Raw genomic sequence first — 16,039 nt, 5'->3', positions numbered from 1 at the left:
CAGTGCACTTGTGAATGACTGTGATCTGAGCTCTCTGTACCTTGTGATTACTGAACTAATCACAGCCTTCACAAGTGCACACGCTGGTAGTGTTTACAGACATTCAACCCATTTACAAGTTTCCTTGTCTCTGTTGTGAATAAGCTGAATGTTTGTAACCACAGCAGGGAGAAGGATCAGAGGTGAAGGTGGCGGTCTTAAAGGGCCACTGACCACCAATAATGATGTGGTGATTTTTTTTTTTTTTTCTTGCGCTCATTTACAAACATGGCCTCTTTTATGTATGACCAAACAGGGTTTACAGCGCCACCTACAGGATTCGGACACTAAGCAGAAACAAACTTGGGACCTCTTATGAGTTGTCCTCTCTGGGCATTAAATCCCCCACTCTGCTATAGATGAGCCAGATTTTTCTGCCTAGTGTTCAGGAGTAGGTTCCCTCTGGGACCTGTGGTTCTATAGCCTTTTTATTGTGTGTTCCTGGGTTTTCTCCTATAGTTAGCCCACCTCTCGTTATGGGACATCTCTGGGCATGAATAAAGAGAGGCTGTCTGTCAATAAATGCAAGAGAAAATTGGAGTATTTGTCACAGTAAAATCTTTTTTTGAGTTCATTGATGGACATGGCACCCACCCTCTGGAGTTTTTTTTTTTTGTTTTGTTTTTCCTTTGGATACTGCTTGTGACTAACTGGGTTGCCAGAGAGGATGGCCCATAGGAGATAGTTTTTGTTTCTGCCTAGTGTCCTACTCCTGTAGGTGGCGCTATAAAACCTATCTGGTCACAAATAAAGGAGAGGCTGTGTCCGTCAATGAACGCTGAGAAAGGGATTTTACTGTGAGTACCAAAAAAAAATCCCGTTTAAAGGGTGGGCGTTAAAGACACTGACGACCAATGATGGTGGGATCATTTTTTTCTTTTTTTTTTTTAAAGGTAAAGAAATGAAAGGAAAATGGAAATAAAAATCGCATATAAAATACCACAAAAGAGTGCTTGATCTTTCTTAAAAAAAATTTTTAAAATTGAATTTGGGTACGGTGTAGCATGACTGAGTAATTGACAAACTATCACAGCACTGAAAACAAAAATTGTCTCATAATGAAGGGGAATATGCAAGCTAGGTTGATCTGTATCTTTACATTGCTGTTCCAAAACTTTAACTTCTTTTTAAGATGTGGCTTTACACGATACGTGATTTACACAGAAACAATGCACATTTTCATTGTATTCTACTTTTTTTTTATTTTATTTTTTTTAATCAACAATCCATTTTATTTTTTCTTTTATGTGTGTTAGTTTTTGACCTCATTACCTATACACGTTTTAAAATGTGTGTCTGTCAATGCTACATTTTCATGAAAGTTGTGTTTCTTGCAAAGGCTGTAGGTGTACTTATCTAAGAGATACTCCCAGTTTTTCAAAGATAAAGGACTTGCTGTTCCCAATTCTTGTATTGCGTAGTTGCTATAGTACAATGACCACAAGATTCATAATTTAATATCTTTATAAACTGCTTTCATTAAATAATCCATATACTTATTGCCATAAAGGGCACTCCTCCTATGGGGGTGGCAGTAGTGTCTTGGGCTCCTTTTCACATTAACCTGTCTCCAACGTCTAAGTGCGACTTTAGAGCGATCTTGATTCGACATTACATTCTATTGATCAAAGTCACACCAAAGTATTGCAGGCGCTTTTTCAAAGTCTCTACAACTTTAAGACTCATTGATTTGAACGGATGCTATTGAAAAGAATGGTGTGTGATTTGTCATGTGACTTTGATGTCCAATCGTGTTCCTGTGATTATATTATCACGTCAGTGACATGCTTCCTGGCAGACTCATATTGAGCAGACATGGTCCACTGTTGTAAACATCAAGAATCTGGTCCTGAGTTAGGAGGTGCAGCTGACACTGAAGCGCGTATGTATATAGACAGGATGTGGCTGAAAGATGCTTGATTGGATCATCCACACCAAAAAAAATGGAGTATTATGAGAATAGTGTGGAAATTGTTTAATATACAGTACTATAGCAAACTCTGTCATGCTTTTAGGATTTGCTTTTATTACATGTTGGGTAATCTGACATATTCTGCCTTTAAAGTGATTGTAAACAATCACCTTGTAAAACCCATTCAGTTTAAAAAAAGACAAAGCATATTTGAAAAGATATAAAAAAAAAAAAAGTTTTATTTTCACTAGAGGTCGACCGATATGGGTTTTTCTCTGGCCGATGCCGATATTTAGAAATCATGGCGGCCGATATGATGCCGATGTTAGGCCGATTTTATTTTATTTATTTATTTTTTTCCTTTATTATTTTTTTTAATCCCCCTTGATCTAACACACCTTTCCCACTGGGGCGTTTTTTCAGGCGCTTTTGGGCTAAAAATAGCGCCTGTAAAGTGCCTGCAAAATGGCTCCCCAGCAGTCTGTGTGAAAGACAGAGTGCTTTCACACTGAGGCGATGCGCTGGCAGGATCTTAAAAAAAAAAAAAGTCCTGCAAGCAGCACGTTTGGAGTGGTGTATACCACTCCTCCACCACTCCTGCCCATTGATATGAATGGGCACCACTGCCGAAGCGCATGCAATGCGATTTGGCAGCAGTGCTTCATGGGCGCATTTAACCTCTTCCTTGGCTGCTAGCTGGGTTATATGTGCCCCACTAGCAGCCAAATAGCACCGCTAAAATGATGGTAAAGAGCCGCTAAAACTTGCGTTTTTTACCATCAACACCTGCCCGCTCCAGTGTGAAAGCGGCCTTCGTAAGTGATACAGAAAATTTCTTACATTTAAACATTAAACAAAACAAAACCTCCAATCAGTTTACTTGTATGTATGATTTAGATTAAAAAAAAAAAAAAAAACTATATATTAAATAAAAACAGGTAGTCAAAACTTTTGGACAAAAAAAAAAAAAAGGTGGGCTAACTTTACTGTTTTTATTTTATTTTTATTTTTTAAATAGTGTATTTTTTTCCCAAAAAAATGCATTTGAAAGACCTCTGTGCAAATGCCGTGTGGCATAAAATATTGCAACAACCGCCATTTTATTCCCTAGGATCTCTGCTAAAAATATATATTTAATTTTTGGGGGGTCTAAGTGATTTTCTGGCAGAAAATACAGGATTTTTACTTGTAAGCAACAAGTGTCAGAAAAGATTTAGTCTTTAAATGGTTAAACTGAGAACTTCTACACAGAGATAACTTCATTCATTCAAGTGTAAACATTGTATCATTTTGTTCTTTTCTTGGCAGCCTGCCCAGAGAGGAGGAAAGTGTTTCTATGAGGACTCAGGCAACTTACACTGACTTCTATTACAGAAGTCATTTCAAAGTCCTGCTGTAGTTCTAAATCGGCTTTTTATCAGCACAATCGGCCGATGCCGATTATTTAAAAAACGGCAAATATCGGCCGATATATCGGCCGACCTCTAATTTTCACAAGTGATCACGTTCCCTCTGTTCTCGGTAGCATAAGAGCTGGGGAGGATAAGCAGCAGCCACCCTGAGCTCGTCAGTGACAGGCTGCGCAGCGGGCAGGTCTGCTAATTGTAGGAGAGAGTACATTGAGTTCCCAACATGGCTAGAAAACTGACCACAGTGTGTTCTCCTGCCTAATGTGGTCAGTTTTTATAAGGAAAGTAAGGAGACTAGCAGTAACACCAGGGATTTCACACAAAGGAAGCAATACAAAGAGAACTGGAGACTTTCTCATACAAGTACATGGTACAGCAGACACATATCGGGAATATGAAATGTTGGGGTAATGAACTCTTTAAACTCTGAAAGGATACTGTAATGCTTAGCCCAAAAACAATTCTTTTAACTCCAAAAATAGTTTGGGGTCCATCATAGTAAATGCCTTATAAATTCTTGAAAAAAAGAATACCTGCAACACTTGCATGTGATCTAAGATGAGGAGCCAGTTTGTGTCTTTTACATGTCACCTGGGTCCTCTGCATTTTTTGTTTGAACCGGTATGTTGTCTTAATGGTCATTCAGCTGTGCATTTTCAACAAATTGATGTATAAATTTGCAGTATTTACTTCCTTTTGTGACCTCAAACAGATATGATAATGCATGCTGAATTCTGGGATTGCAGAGCTTTAACAGTGATCACCTGAAATGTCCAACCTTAGCAGTTTGCTGCTCCCCATAGACAAAATGAACACTTATCTGACATCTGTACCTCCTTCACATGAAAGAAAGACCTGCTTCTTTTTCTTTGTTGCAAGGATCCTGCAAGAGTGCAGTGGAGAAGTGGGGCAGTATTGTGCTGTCCACCCCATCCAATCGGTGAACACTTTGCATTCTTTCAGTAAATGCAAAGCATTCTCTGAATGGGACCTTTGCTTAATGGCTGACCTTCTGTGTTGAAGCAGGGTAGCCGCTCAGCACAGCATAAGGTAGGAAGTGGAGATTAAGGATGAGCTTCGGCGTGTTTGCACACTCCATGGGCAGAGCCCGCCAGGAAGTTGGCACGGCGCTGCACTAATCACAGGCAGTGAGACATTTTCCTGATGCGTAGCTGCAGAGATCGGGAAATGTCTCACTGCCTGCTATTAGTGCAGCGCCATGCCGACTTCCTGGCGGGCTCTGCACGTGGAGTGTGCGAACACGCCGGAGCTCATACTTAGTGCAGATCACTGGAGTAGCAATGTCTACTTCAGTGATTTTCAGCTTCCAGAGGAATTGTCCAGGTCCAGCTTGGAACTATATATAAAATATCCATACGTGGACTTTGTCTTTAAGTATAGTTAGCAGGCCTGTGGTTCAATCTGCACAGCAAACTAAGTGAAAACAGGTAGCAGCCTTTAATAACTACTATTAGAAATCAGATTTGAAAATGTCTACTTTTGCTGGATTCTAAAAAGTCCTAAAAGGGCATAAACTCAAGCAAATAACTATTGCTTTCTTCCATTTTAGTCTGTTAAAAAAATACTATTGGCGGGTTGTTTTTGTTTATGCCAGAGGTCTTGTGAGCTTATAATTTCCTGTGCTGATGGTTATTAACTACATTGTACCCAGCTATCTCTGAAGGCTGCTGAACCTCGGCCCTGATATTGAAAGGCAGATGTTTCTGTAGCCCTGTCCTAGCTGGCAACCATGGATGCGTTTATACAGGAAGTTTACTAGCAGCGCCACCAGATGACCATAAATGGAAAAGACTTGATCAAAGAAACGTAGCCATCATCTCCAAGGATGTACGCTGCTATATATTACATTTTTTTTGTTTCTGGGTTTAGATGCATTTTCACCTCCACTTGCCTGAATGCATGCTAACAAAGATGGCTCTACCAACTATATTCTTCCTCCTCCCCAACAACTGTGATCTCAGCTAGAGAGCTATAGATATATATGAGGTGCATCCATAGACCTGGTATTGCAGGTGCTTACCCTTTAAAAAGGAAGGGTGGTAATGGCTGGGCAGCACTATTGCTATTGGCACCTTTAGGTACGATGAGGTGAAGCACATTTTCTTTCCAACAGAAGTAGACGTATTCTTTTTAGACCCCTTTCACACTTTTTTTTTTTTTTTTCAAATGCTTTTGCGTTAACAAAAAAGCACCTGAAAAGCTCACGAAAACATCTTTCCATTAAAATCAATGGATGGTTTCACACTAGGGCGGTGCACTGGCAGGGAAGTGAAGAAAAGTGCTCAGCAGTTTTCAAGCACCTCGGTGTGAAAGGGGTCTTAACATGACCCATAAATGTGTACAAAAAAAACATTAGTGTATAAAAATACTACATAAATCTGAAACACATCGGTCACGCAAAAAAGAATGTTTATGAAAAGGTGCCTGTGGGTCATGACTCTTCTCATAGGCTTGTATTGTGCTGTCTGAGACGGTGTGAACATATGCTTGATGTCCAATTTATAATCTCCAGGTCACTGTGTTGGTGGATACAGACTCTTCCCCCATCCACACATCAACCCTGGAGTTCTACTTTCAACATACTTCATCCTCACTCTTGTGGAAACCTCCTTCCTGTTTAGATTCATTAGAAATGCAAACTTTAATACTATGGTCATCAGATCTGATGTCTCCCCTAGTGCGGTGCAGTGGATTTTTCTAGATTTTTGTATAACTGGGAAGTGCTTGATATGTTCCTAATATACTGTTTTTTTTGTTTTGTTTTTTGTTTTAATGTTGATATGATCTGTGCCGTTTTTTCCCCCCTAATGAACAGCTAATAAATATGTAAAAAAAAAAATGGAAAAAAAATGAAAAAACAAAAAAAAGAAAAGCCAGCAAACGTGTCTGTGTTTTTGTTTTTCAATAAATTAATTTAGGAAGAAACTTTTTCAGAACTCTGTAGTAATGGTGACTTATGAGATAGTAACAGTAATTTCACATATAGAGCAGGTTAGGCAAAAATACATCTGCAACCAGAGATTATTGGTTGTAGTGGAATATAAGCAGGGCAATGATCTCATGTACAAATATAAGCTTAGGCTTCATGTACACACATAAGCAGTGCAATGATCCTTAGGCCTCATGTACACTGCTGCTGGTAAACAGACATTTAGCAGCAGTTGGGCACTTTTTCAGCTGCTCCTAAACTCTCCTCTGTTATCTTATCAGTACATGTGCACAGAGTTGTTTTTTTTATATAGTGGTTTCTAGGCAGTTGTGTTTAGAAGCGTTTTTTTGGAAAGCAAATGTGTTGAGGACGTATGTTCAGATGCATTTGAAACGCCAAATGCCTGTAACAGCTTGTAAATGTGGTAACTCCTGTTTAGCCGTGTTTCTACAGGCGTTTTTCATTTTTTACTATTTGCAAAAAAATAAAAAATGCTTCTAAATGCAGCAAAATGGATGTTTTTAAACTTTGGTTACTATCTGTCAAGTTAAATGGTTCAGGAGAGATTTTAAAATGTCCCATGTACATTAAGCCTAAGATTTAAAGTCATTGCACTGTGTATTTTGTAATAAAAACAAAAGCAATACGGGAGGGGGGTTAGGCAGCGAAAGGTGACGTGGGGGGGGTGGGGGGAAGAGAGATGACGTGTTTTTTGTTTTGTAACCTTTTTGTAGCCGTTTTTTTTTTTGTCTGAGAGAAATCTGACTTTGCATTGCCATCCACCTCAGAACGCTGGTTCCGTGGGTTTTTAGCTTTATCTAGTCACAGACTTGGAGCAAGTATACAGGTCAGGAGTTCTATGCTCACCAGCTGTGTACTTGTTGCAGGTTCCCTCACTGACTAATTGGCGAATCTGCAGAATCAGAGGCTAATGGCCCATACACACGACCTGAAAATCAGACGACAGATCGACATTTTTTGCTTAATAGTCGCAAGTAGAAATTGAATAGGTTACTAAAGTCACAAATTCTCATACGACAGAAGAAAATAAACGGACTCAAGTCTGCTCCCTGCTGACATCACAGGAATCGCCCGTCTCGGCAAACCGCTGAGAGCCGGATGATCCCCATCCCTCCACAGCTCCGCATCCAGTGAGCATGGGGGGGGGACAGAGCCGAGAGCTGTGAAGATTGACTGACAGCAGCTCTCTGCTTTGGGGAGCTGAGAGAACAAAGCCATCAGCGATGTTCGATCGCTCGGTTCTCAGTGTAGAGGTGCCAGGGAACTGATGCTGCATCCACCTAGGTAAGTATGAAACTGGAATAAAAAAAATAAAAACATCTTTTTTAAAGGACTGTAGAACTGGCTGTTGACTGACCGCCTGTGACATTTCAAATCAAGAACGGACAAATGTTCAGAATTGTCGCTAGTCACAGAATTTGAGTTATAGAGTAATTTTTCAGTAATTGTGTTCAGGTTCACTTTAATGCCTGCCTACCCCCCCCCCCCCCCCCCCCCTGTTATCTTTTACTTGTTCACCACTCAGTTCAGCTGTCTGGAGTGAGGAGAGGGAAGACATGTGTCTTGTGTTGGCTCTGACTGGCTCTAGTTGAGGCTTCAGTAGAACCAAGCACTTCCTAACCAAACATGACAGCACTGGGGCAATCTCCAAGGAAGGTGAGTGAGCTACATGCTGCCCCAAACCTGGAAGTATTGGGTATCTTCTTTGCTCCTAGTGAAATGATGAATGGAAGGGATGAGTATGTGCTACAATGGCTTTAGTGTTAACCTACAGCTGTGCCCTTCCCTGAAAAGATGAGCGCTTCCTTCCTGACATGTTTACCTGTTCAGGCTCTGGGGCTATCAGCCTTTTCCCTACTTTACTTTTTGACCCATTGACCTACAATACACATTTATTGGCACCTTCTGTATTTCTGTTCTTGCAAGTTGCTTTTAAATGTTCAGTAATTTTGTCCCTTTTTTGGTGCACTGAGCAAAGTGCATTTGTATTTAGCAAAAATGCTGCTTTTGTGGCATCCTGGTAACTACATGTGCTGTGATCTGCTGAACCTGGCACGACTAGAATTCCGTGATGCATGCAAGTGACTCTAACCTGATATGAGCAGATTACAGCAGAATCTTCACTGTAGCTAAATAGCATTACAACAGAAGTTAGTAGAAATCGTTTGTTTCTATTGCCTTATTGTAAAAATAAATATTTTGGAGAGGAAAATTGAAAACAAATTTGTAAATCTTATTTCTCAGCCCTTGCTCACACTGATGAGATTTGTCATGCGATTTGAGGGTGGCATAACAAGTCACACCCCATTGCCGGCAATGGAACATTTCAAATCCTCACGATTCATGTTGCAGCAACTTTGAAAGGTTCCTTTACTACCTCTTCCGATCAGAGGTGCAAATTGCACTTATCTGCGGCTTTCAAATTGCGCTGAAGTAGTGCAATTTCAAAGCCACAATGGTGGGCACAACGGCTTAAAGAGGAAGTAAACCCTGATGGGTTTACTTCCTCTTTCATTCCCTGCAAAGGCAAAGCATAATGGACTACTATGCATCGCATAGTAGCCCATTATGTGTCACTTACCTGACACAGGAAACAGGGAAGTCACCGCTGTCCCCTGTAGTCCGGAGCATCCATCTTCTCGATGGGTCTCGCTGCTCCGCCGCTGTCATTTGATGAAGCCGTGATGACATCACTCCCGCGCATTTGCACGGGAGCCGCCAATCGCGGAATATCGCCGTTGACAGTGGCGCGCATGCGCCGTAGACAGCGGTGCCTGTCTTTTGGCAAATATCTCCTAAACCTACACGGTTTAGGAGATATTTCTTGGACCTACAGGTAAGCCTTAATCTAGGCTTACCTGTAGGTCAAAGTGGAGTGTAAGGCCGCGTACACACGCGCGGACTGTTCGCCCAACTTTGTCCGCTGAACAGTGTTTGGGCGGACAGTCCGCTCGTGTGTGGGCTTTCAGCGGACAGTTTGACGAACAAGGTTTTTCGGAAATTCCGTAAAACTGTCCGCTGAAACCTTGTTTCAGCGAACAGTCCGCCCGTGTGTAGGCTTGTTCGTCAAACTAAGTTCCGCGCATGCTCAGAAAGGATTTACACGCCGAAAGTTATAATGCAGTGTATAGGACGTCGTATTTTTCGTCCCGTCGTACGTGCCGTTCACGTCATCGCGCACGGTTTCAGCAAACTGTTCGTTCGTCGTGTGTGGCTATGTCCGTCCATGCTAATTTTGAGCGGACTGTTTGCCGAAACTGTTGGACGGACAAAGTTGGGCGAACAGTCCGCGCGTGTGTACGCGGCCTAAGGGTTTACAACCACTTTAAGGTGCATGATAATAAAAAGGAGTCCCAGAGTTTGGATAAGCTGACAGATGGTTAATGTATCCCTCACAAGTGAACCCCATAGGGTAGAAATGTGGAAGCTTGTCTTAGACTTGGCTTTTAAAAGAAGAGGCACCTTGCATGTCCTGATCCTGGCTTATAAACGAAGCCATTGACTCGAAGCAAGCATACACTCGGCCTTGGCAGTTCCCATTCTTCTGTCCTCCTGAGATTCCTATTAAGTCTTGGGCTTTGCATAAACAGACCTCCTGAAAATGCTAGTTGTTATGCGGATCCAGTGACTTCTATATTTTGACATGACAATGACATCCTATGTGCAGTGTAGTTGTGCAGCAATCTTTTCAATCGCATTGAAGCTTAGCAGGTCCTTTGCTGTGCTGCAAATAAGTCTGTGGGGTTTACTAAAACTCGAGAATGCAAAATCTGGTGAAGCTGTGCATAGAAACCAATTGGCGTCCAGGTTCTTTTGTCAAAGCTTAAAGTGATTGTAAACTTCGTGTTATTTAAAAAAAAAAAAAAAAAAGTCATACTTTCCTCCACTGTGCAGTTCATTTTGCAGAGTGGCCCCGATCCTCCTCTTCTGAGGTCCCTCGGCGCCTCCCCACATTTTATAATCCCCTAGGAGAATCTCTCTCGAGTCCAGCATTTGTATCCATTGATGCAGAATGCTGGGCTTGGTCCCGGCACCACCTCATTGGAGTTGATTGACAGCTGCGGGAGCCAATGGCTGCGTTGCTATCAATCTATCCAATCAAGAGCCGAGAACCCTGGTCAGAGAGGAAACGTGTGTCTCCGACGTGGGAATTACAGGGCTCAGGTTAGTAAAATGAGGGGCGGTGGGGGGGGTGGGCGTGGTCACTGACGGAAGCTTTTTCACCTTAATGCATAGGATGCATTAAAGTGACAAAAACACAAGGGTTTACAGCCCCTTTAAAGCAGAACTTCACCCAAATGGGAAAGCTCCGCTTGTTTACCAATGGTGGTGGCAGCAACTAAGAGCCATTTTAAAAATCTGCTCGGGTGAACACCGTGCTGGGTTTGTGGACAGGTGAGTGTCCTAATATTGTCGGTTAGCAGTTACCATGTACAGCTGCACCAGAGTTTGCACTCCAGTTTTAGTAAATGGCCCCCCGTGAGTTGAATAGTGGCTGTTTCCACCATAGCCTTCTCAGAATGGTGTTACGATTCATACTATATGCTTGACAACTGCCTGTGTTAAAACGGTCATCAAGGAAAGGTGAGATCTCAAAGTTGCACGTTTTTTTTCCTGGTTGTTTCCATAGAAAGATGTGTGGTGGTGTTTTTGTTTGTCATAACGTCCTTTCTTCTTTTCCTAGCTCTTAAATAGGCATATTGTGGGGTCAGCCACAGTTTGAGCAATGTTTTACACAAACAGTACTGTGAATGCTTGTTTAAATAAAATGGCATTGTCTTTATTTCCAAGGCATTATATAATCCTGCTTGCAAGTGCGCCGACCGAAAAGCAGCATCTAGAGTGGTAAGTTCAGAATTGCTCAGAAGACGGGAAGATTTTAAAGTGTATCACACAGCCTTTTATATTTTTGCTGCAATTTTTTTTTACTTTTGCCTTTTATCTCTGTAAAAATAAAAATATAAAAATGAACAAGACCAGCGTACTGCATTTTCAAATGTAAGTCTTTTTTATGAATTGAAGGCTACAAGCCTCCCTTTTTGTCACACACATTAAAATCTATTTTGGATATTCTATGTAGTGCATGGCCCTGGTTAAGGATGTCTTTCCCTGCCAAAACAGCAGACGGAACTAAACCTTCCTATCCTTTTCAGCCAAGAAAGCTGCCATCTTGGCCTCTGTTTGATCTGCAACTGCCATGGGGATTTTTCATCCCCCCCACTATACTAGGGTCCAGTGTGTTTTTACGGCATTCCAGTACAGTCCAGTGCCAGGAAAATGCAGGATGTTCTGCTTTCTTTTCTGGAACTGATCGCACCCGTGTGAACTATGCCATTGGAAACCATATGACCTACTTTTTATTTTATTTTTTTATGCATAACAAAAACGCACTGCACTGCATGTGGCCCTAAAGTGGAACTAAACCTAATCTAATTTAAGTTTGAAAAAATCTACATTCCTGTCAAGTGCTGGGAATGTAACTGTCACATTTGTTTATGCTCTGAACTAAACTGTCAAACCATCAAATGGCTGGTGTCATAACTGATCAGTTGGGCAGGATCATGGCAGTTGAAGATCAGAGGTAAAGATGGCAGCTTTCTTGGCCGAAAAGGATATTTAAGTATCCTTTCCTTTTGAAGAGCACCTTTCATAGTGAAGTACATACTCATGGCAGCCCCAGCCATTCCAATGAATAGGGTAGGTGGCGGAAACAGTAGCTAGACCAAAAAGTGAATTTGCCCTATTGATGTGCTTTGTTCTGGATCAGCTAATGCATTTTGAATTGGAAGAAAAGGGGTGAGAGCAATGGAAGGCTACCCGTTTCATTCGACAACAATCAGGATTTATATATGTACACACTGGCAACATCTTTGCAGTTTTATTAGAGTGGCAATGTCAGATTTCACTTGTGGGGAATATGGAATGAATGCTTATAAAGATGTGTTGGATCTCTATACATAAACATGTGCTGTTAGTTATTTGATATTGTTTTTCCAGGGTTGGTTTAGTGGAGTCAAAGATCCGTATTCTTGTCGGAAGTTTGGAAAAGAATGAATTCATCACACTAGCTCATGTCAACCCTCAATCATTCCCAGCCCCTGTTGAAAATTCGGAAAAGTAAGAGGATCACTATAAACCTGTTGTGTTATTTATTTTTTTTGTTTTGTTTGTGAATGTTCTTACATAAACCTTCATATTGTATCTTCATTTTACGCATACAGGGTATGTTGTAGCTATTTTCTGCTTCTTTGTTCCTCGCCCTTAAAGCAAGACCAGACAAAATTCGGCCAGTGAGTACAGCAGCCTGTCAAAAGAGCATGCTGGAAAACCAGTATCCAAGCAGTGCTCGCAGCCAATGGAGTCGACCTGTCAGAACACAATAGCACTGTGGGGGAGATCGCCACGCTTACTTTGTACGGCGACCTCTGTTTTTGTATGTGTGTTTTTTTTTTTTTCAGTTGGCCCAATGGGAAACACTTCTTATGTACCAGGCTGTACTGGTAGTTAATGGAGAAGTACAGCCAAAGCTCATTTGGCTGTACCTCTCCTAAGGACCACAGGGATGAAGCCCGCTGTTGGCTGACATCACAGACCTGGGCAAGATCGTGACAATGAAGTCTGGATTCGCCCACATGCCTGGACCAGCACCTGGCTCATCCTCTGAGCCACTGAGAGCCAGAAATGGCTGCTCCCTCCCCCTCCACAGCCCAGCACTCCAACGAGCGTGGGCAGAGCACACTGTCCCAGCTCTCTGCTCAGAGAGCTGTGAGAACTGAGTGATCACTGGTTAGATCGCTCAGTTCTCAGTGTTGGAGCCGGTGAGGGGACAGATACCGCATCAGACCGCTGCTGTATCCACCTAGGTAAGTATGATTCTTTTAAAAAAAAAAAAAAAAATCTTTTAATTTGTTTTCCCCTTCAACTAACCTATTTCGTTTAAGGGCAAATTTTGCGCTTCTATATAAAGAGTAGTTTGCCTTTTATTAACAATCATTCTGTCTTTGCATACGATATATACATGTATCTGCATAACTGCCATACTTTGAAACTTCTATCAGAATCTTGAGTTTTTTTCTCCCCTCAAAAAAGCAGGTTTGCCTGAATACCAGATTTTCAGAATGCACAGGATACTTGTACATTGACACTTACCTCTGAGTTTGTTATACAACATTAAAGAGGGATTCCACCTACAAAAAAAATATTAAAAGCCAGCAGCTATAAATACTACAGCTGCTGACTTTTAATAAATGGACACTCACCTGTTCCGGGTTCCAGCGATGCCGAGGCCGATCGATCGCTCGGCTGCTGCCGCCACCATTCTAGGTGAGGGAATCGGGAAGTGAAGCGAATCGGCTTCACTTCCTGGTTCCCTACTGCGCGAGTCGCTCAGCGCAATAGGAATTGTCCGCGCTGTCTCTGGGACCCGTGTGTGTCCCAGCAGACAGAGCGGCAGGACAGGAAGAGGCATAGACTCCCACAGGAGTCTATGCCCGCAAGTGGGTGTAAATACCTGTCTTTGACAGGTATCTCCAACCCCTCCCCCCTGAAAGGTGCCAATTGTGACACCGGAGGGGGGGAGGGTTCCGATCAGCGGAAGTTCCACTTTAGGGTGGAACCCCGCTTTAAAGTCTGTACTACCTGCTTCCACTATCCTCTTCTGCTCTTCATCCAAGTTCGGTGCCTTATTTTCTTTTGCCATTGTGTGAACGCTGTACCAGATTCCCCCCTCACATACTAATGATTCTGGAAATGTTTGCGGCACACCTTCTTTACCGTGCCTATGCTTGCAACCTGCAGTCAGGTTTTTCTCTGTCAGATTTGGTTGGGCCCTCTTTTTAGTTGTGGTGTGTTGTGTTTTTTTTTTTTTTTTTGCAACAATCATTAAAATATGAGGACCCGATTATCCAGTTATTCACCGACTCTTCACAAAGACCACAAGCGCACTTCAGCACCCGCTCCTGTAAACTCCTGATTTGATTTTATCCCTACAGCTTTAGCTGTTTCCAAGCCATCAGCTGTACAAACGTGGGTCCTCTCTAAGATGTATAGTACAGCAGTTTGATTTTAAATAACAAAATAAATAAATTCTCAACCTGAAAGGGTTTTTTTTTTTTTTTTTTTTTTTTTTCCCCTCCATCGGGAGTTTTACTACAAAATGATGATAAAAGGCAGAATGCATGCTCGCTTCGCTTTTCAAGTTGCCTTTTTTTTTTTTTCCTTGTTTGGTAGAAAACCTATATATTTTAAAGGTGATCGGACTGCTGAAATGGGTGGCTTTTCTTTGTCTGCAGATTTAACTTGTACAGGAAAAAGCTTGTCCATTGATGGCAATCTGCTGAGCAGAGGCAAAATGCAGCCTTTCTTTACACACTGGAATGTGCTGGTTTCTCTGATGTTTTCCTGAGCTTTCAAAATTGGTCTGTTCTGCTGTGAAATGTATGGCATGGGTGGCTGTAATAGGAACATGGATACGTGGGAGACACTTGCCTTGAATACCCCTTTTCTAAAATTTCTAGTAGTAACAATAGTGACGTTGGCAATTCAATCTTAAGACCCTGTCAGACCGTTTATTTCAACAGCACTCTTCCCACAATACCTGTTTTTAGCATATTGTAGACATGTTCTTTACCTGTGAAATGCTACCTTGTGTAAACATCCAAAAGCCCTGAGACCGCTGCTGGGGGCCAAAATCTTCAATGTGATGTTAGCAGCTCCAGCAGACTCAAAGCTGTCACTCATGTGACACCAGAATATTCCCCTCCATCCATTGTACAGAATGAACAGTTTGAGTGATTTTTCCATAATAATTTCAGTATCTTGCACTGGTCAGTCTAAATTGAGACATTTGGAGGTGCACCGAATGGAACATTTTTGTACCGAAAATGCAGCATACACTTGGCCAAAAACAGAAATTGACAGTTTTAAAAAAAATATTTATTGTATTTGACTTTTTAATGGCATTAATTTAAATGAATATTAATTTGTCGGGCATTATTGGCACCTTAAGCGCAAGAAAAGTATCCCTTTTAAATTCTATGTATGTCTGCACTCTGGTCCGCTGGACTTCCATTGTGATGTTAAAAATCCAGCTTGGTGCATTTTTGGTCAGCTAAAAAAGCACCTCCCAGTTCAAATGCATTAAAAATGCAGCAAGAACGCATCATTAACGCACACGTGTTACGTTTTTCGTTTTGTGTGTTGCTAGAGAAATTTTTTTTTTCTTGGGAGAGTGCATGTGATCAGCACAGGGCCAATCGGCACTGTCCAGACAGATGGTCAGGAGTCCTGCATTCTAAATAGGCCAGTAAGTGCAAAATGAAAACTTCCACGGGTGTCTGGTTAAAGCTCGTAGAAGTCGCAACACTGCTATGTACTGCTGATGAGAGAGGGTATTTAGCAGTTTATATTTGCTAAATTATTTGTATTTCCATGTACTGTGGGAGACCAAATATAGTGAATGCAGGGTTCTGGGGTTAGTAACCTTTGAATTACACCTTGCCCTCTTTACACTATGCAGGCCTATCCTGCTTTTAGTCTCCTACTTGGATTGGGACCCGAGTTTGTGGGGATTCTTCCCCCAACTTTTCTCCCCACTAGTCCCTCTAGTCCCATGTTTCTCCTTTCATCTTTCCTCTTGCCTCCAGACCTAACCCCTCCTTTCCTTTCTGAGAGCTGCTCATGTTTTCCAGTTGCTCACTGATTTTGAGC

General features: G+C 41.8%; 1 protein-coding gene across 2 annotated transcripts in view; it reads left to right on the top strand.

Moving 5' to 3' along the window:
• The window catches only part of PAPOLA (poly(A) polymerase alpha), a 77,764-nt gene that overhangs the window by 49,125 nt on the left and 12,600 nt on the right, over nucleotides 1–16,039 (top strand). Inside the window, exons 13-14 of one of the 2 annotated variants that reach the window (XM_077463545.1) lie at nucleotides 11,123–11,176; nucleotides 12,329–12,448. In XM_077463545.1, coding sequence (XP_077319671.1) covers nucleotides 11,123–11,176; nucleotides 12,329–12,448 — 174 coding nt within the window. Of the gene's footprint in view, nucleotides 1–5,893; nucleotides 6,254–11,122; nucleotides 11,177–12,328; nucleotides 12,449–16,039 lie in introns of those variants that run through there. The other variant, XM_077463544.1, reaches the window with a different exon arrangement.

Source organism: Lithobates pipiens, unplaced genomic scaffold, assembly GCF_037356315.1.
Source record: "Lithobates pipiens isolate NorthernLeopardFrog02 unplaced genomic scaffold, aLitPip1_a1.2 Scaffold_30, whole genome shotgun sequence".
Taxonomy (NCBI): Eukaryota; Metazoa; Chordata; class Amphibia; order Anura; family Ranidae; genus Lithobates; species Lithobates pipiens.
This window is presented reverse-complemented; position numbering and strand designations above follow the sequence as displayed.